General features: G+C 55.6%; 1 protein-coding gene across 1 annotated transcript; it reads right to left on the bottom strand.

Moving 5' to 3' along the window:
• Positions 1 to 717: 717 nt before the first annotated feature.
• Positions 718 to 2,867, bottom strand: LOC135101908 (uncharacterized). Its single transcript, XM_064006244.1, has 2 exons — positions 2,083 to 2,867; positions 718 to 2,040 (listed from the first exon to the last, which is right to left on the bottom strand). Exons 1-2 carry the CDS (start codon positions 2,140 to 2,142, stop codon positions 718 to 720), a joined length of 1,383 nt encoding a protein of 460 aa, XP_063862314.1. The 5' UTR covers positions 2,143 to 2,867.
• Between the last annotated feature and the right edge of the window lie 339 nt (positions 2,868 to 3,206).

Genomic DNA, 3,206 nt, shown 5'->3' with positions numbered 1-3,206 from the left:
GAATGCGGTGTTTAACCAGACTGGTCCGGCCCAGGTCATTATCTCCCTGCGAGAAGACATCTGCATACAGAGTCAGCACTTCCTTCACCTCGTCCACCTGTTCCCCAGACAGGCATGCCGAACTCCTCTGCAATAGATCCTGCAGATGAGGTGGAACCCCAGTGCTACTCCCTTGCATGTCCTCGCAATGACCTTCCGGGTCCATAGTCGTCTGTACACCTTCACACTCTTCCGACCCTTGACTTTCCTCCTTCTGTTCCTTACTGAGACGGCAGCGGTGGCTAGCTTCGGGTAGGGACGCAGTATGGGCTCGGTGAGTTTCAATTGAAGCTTCACACTCCTCTGCGTCAACACCGCCCTCCTGTAGCGGCACCACACTACCTCTGACCGACATAGTCATTTCCCCGAAGTCCAGCACCGCCCTGCTCTGCTTCAGGTAGTCTAGGCCGAGCAAGTTCTCCCCGACGTCCGCTACAAAGACGGGAAGATGCTCCTCCGTGCTGCCAACCGCAATCCTGGCATGCACTGGTCCCCTCAGCTGTGTGCAGTGCCCTGTAATACCACACAGTTGTTGCTGGGCCACCGGGGGCTGTCCAGTTGCCACCACCCCGTCCTGCACGAAGGTACGTTCCGCGCCCGAGTCCACAGTGAGGCAGCAAGATTTGCCATCCACTTGCCCGCCCACCTGCACTGTCCGGGCACCCTCGGCGCGGCAACTTAGGCGGACTGGGGTCTCTGGCTCTCTGGCTGGCGCTCGACCCCTTCCACCAGCCTCTTTCCGTTTCCCCCAGCCTCCTTGCTATCCCTGGGAGAGACGAGGGCACACTCTGCCATCTTGTGCCCCTGACCGCAGTTCCAACAACAGGGTTTGTACTGGTACTGCCCTGCTCTGCCGTTGACAGCCTTTCCGCTACTCGATCCCTGCGGGCAGTACCTCTTGGTGTGCCCCTGCTGCCCGCAAGAGTAGCACTTACCCCTGAACTCACCTAGGGGCGGTGAAGGGCTAGAGTAGGCCTTCTGCACGGCCCCTTTCTTTGCCTTCACTCTCTGCGGGACATAATTCCCGCTGGGTCGCTCCCGCGTCGTCCGGAGAAATGACTCCATCTCCAGGCCCCTCGCCAGGGCCTCCTGAAGGTCCTTGGGGTGTGCCTGCTGGACGTATATCCTCAGTTGTTGGTTATCGATGGCATCAACGAACTGATCCCGCAGGAGAATGGTGATCATCTCCTCACTGGCCTCCGGGTACGCACGCCGCACCAGCACCTCCAAATCCTGCGCCAGGCGTGTCAGGGTCTCCCCCGGGCCTCGTAACCTGGCCCGGAACCTTGTCCTGAACACCTCGGTTTGGTGCTGGTACCCGTACCTCCTCTCCAGTGTCGCCGTCACTTTACTATACGAGCACCGCTGGGCAGCTGGCAGCTGGTTCAGGACTTCTAATGCCGGTCCTTTGAGTGCCCACACCAGCTGCATGGCCATCTCAGGGCGACTCCACTGGCGGGCGCTGGCCAAGAGCTCGAACTGTGTCTTATACGCTTCCCAAGACACTGTTCCATCGAACTCCTGTGGCCGGCGCCTCGTCCCGTCCTTCAGCCTCCGTGACGTGGAGCTGGCAGCAGAGGGGTACGACTTTACTGAGGCTAGCGGGGATGGTGGAGGTGATAAGACGTTTACAGGAGAGCGTAGGGGAGACGGTATCACCTTGGCCAATGGAGAAAGGCTGTTTAGGCTTCCGTGACAACTATTATCCTCCTCCCCTTCGTCACTCCCCCCCTCAGTCTCACTAGCACGCCCACTTGACCGGAACAGCGTGCCTTTATGCTGAGAGAGTACAGGAGGCGCCTGTGCCGCCACAACCTCATCCACATATCTCCTCAGTTCACTGGCCGCTTTTTCCACCTCTCCCTTCACCTGATCCTTGGTGAACACTTCACTTAACACCTCGTCTTTAACCCGTGAACACTCCTCCTTCACGAGCCCCATAACCTCCTTAAATACACGGTCTACACTGCTCGTCACCGCTTGCAACTCAGCATGCTGTACCTCTCCCTGCGCCTTCAGGGCACTCATCTCAGCATGCTGTACCTCTCCCTGCGCCTTCAGGGCACTCATAACATCCGCTAGTGTGATTTCTTTCGCCGCCATGCTGACTTAATTACTGTAAGGCACCGTAACTTAACACAACACGCAGCTTACCATGGCAAAACACACTGCACCGTCCGCCCGCCCGCTGCGATCCACAAGTACGTTACCCGTACCACCGCTGCTCGCCTCCCCTGTCCAATACACACGCACACTCGGTAACACACCGCGACGCACACAGTTAGCACTTAACTCATCCCACGATCCTGACACCACTGTAACTTCACCACCCCGTGGGCAGTCACACTTACACTTTTAGGGTCCGGTGCTTCCTGCATACGTGACGGTGAACTTACCCTGCGGCGCTCCGTGTTCTCCCCTGGCTCCCCTCAGAAGGCGAGTAGTAAAACACACTTGTGGCTTCTGGCCCTCTATTCTCCGTTGCTCACACTACACAGTAGTCCTATGCTGTAGCTCGGCACCCCGGGCCTCTTGTCGACCCTCGGAAGGCTTCTTGACGCCTCGCTCCAGCTCACAAAGGAACATACAAGTACCGAAGGCAGTGTCGGCGACGCGCGGGCTTTCTTCCCTCACCAGTGTTCTCCCGCCACTCTGTCTCCCAAACTGTTCCGCCACCAATCCCAGGGCTGCTACACGTCACGTGATACTCCCGAGCCCCAGGGTAGGCGGCCGGCGAGGTGACGTAGTGTGACGTCATCCTCCACTTCAGCTGGGACTCAGTCTGGGTATCTTCATGATCTTGCCCTCTCGTGACAATATTCTGTATGGATTTTAGCGTTTTTTTTTTTTTACGTAACAGGCTTAAAAACTCAATTTTTTCTTCTTTTTTTTTTTTTTCGTAAAGTTATTCTCTTTCTCCATAAAGGTTCTTTTGCCTGCGTTTTAGCGTTTTGGTACATAAGTACCTAAAAAACAATCAAAATACACGTTTTCGGTAATGTGCTTTTGTTTTCCCATAAAAGGTGCTTTCCATGCTTTTTAGCTTTTCCGTGCCTAACACGCTCATGAACACTCAAAATACAAGTTTCTGGAAATGTTTCCCTTCCCCATATAGGATGCTTTGCATGTATTTTGTCGTTGTGGCATCTAACAATGTGAAATACACT

This window comes from Scylla paramamosain, chromosome 1, assembly GCF_035594125.1.
Source record: "Scylla paramamosain isolate STU-SP2022 chromosome 1, ASM3559412v1, whole genome shotgun sequence".
Classification (NCBI taxonomy): Eukaryota; Metazoa; Arthropoda; class Malacostraca; order Decapoda; family Portunidae; genus Scylla; species Scylla paramamosain.
Note: the sequence above shows the minus strand (reverse complement) of the source record. Positions and strands in the feature narration are given on the sequence as shown.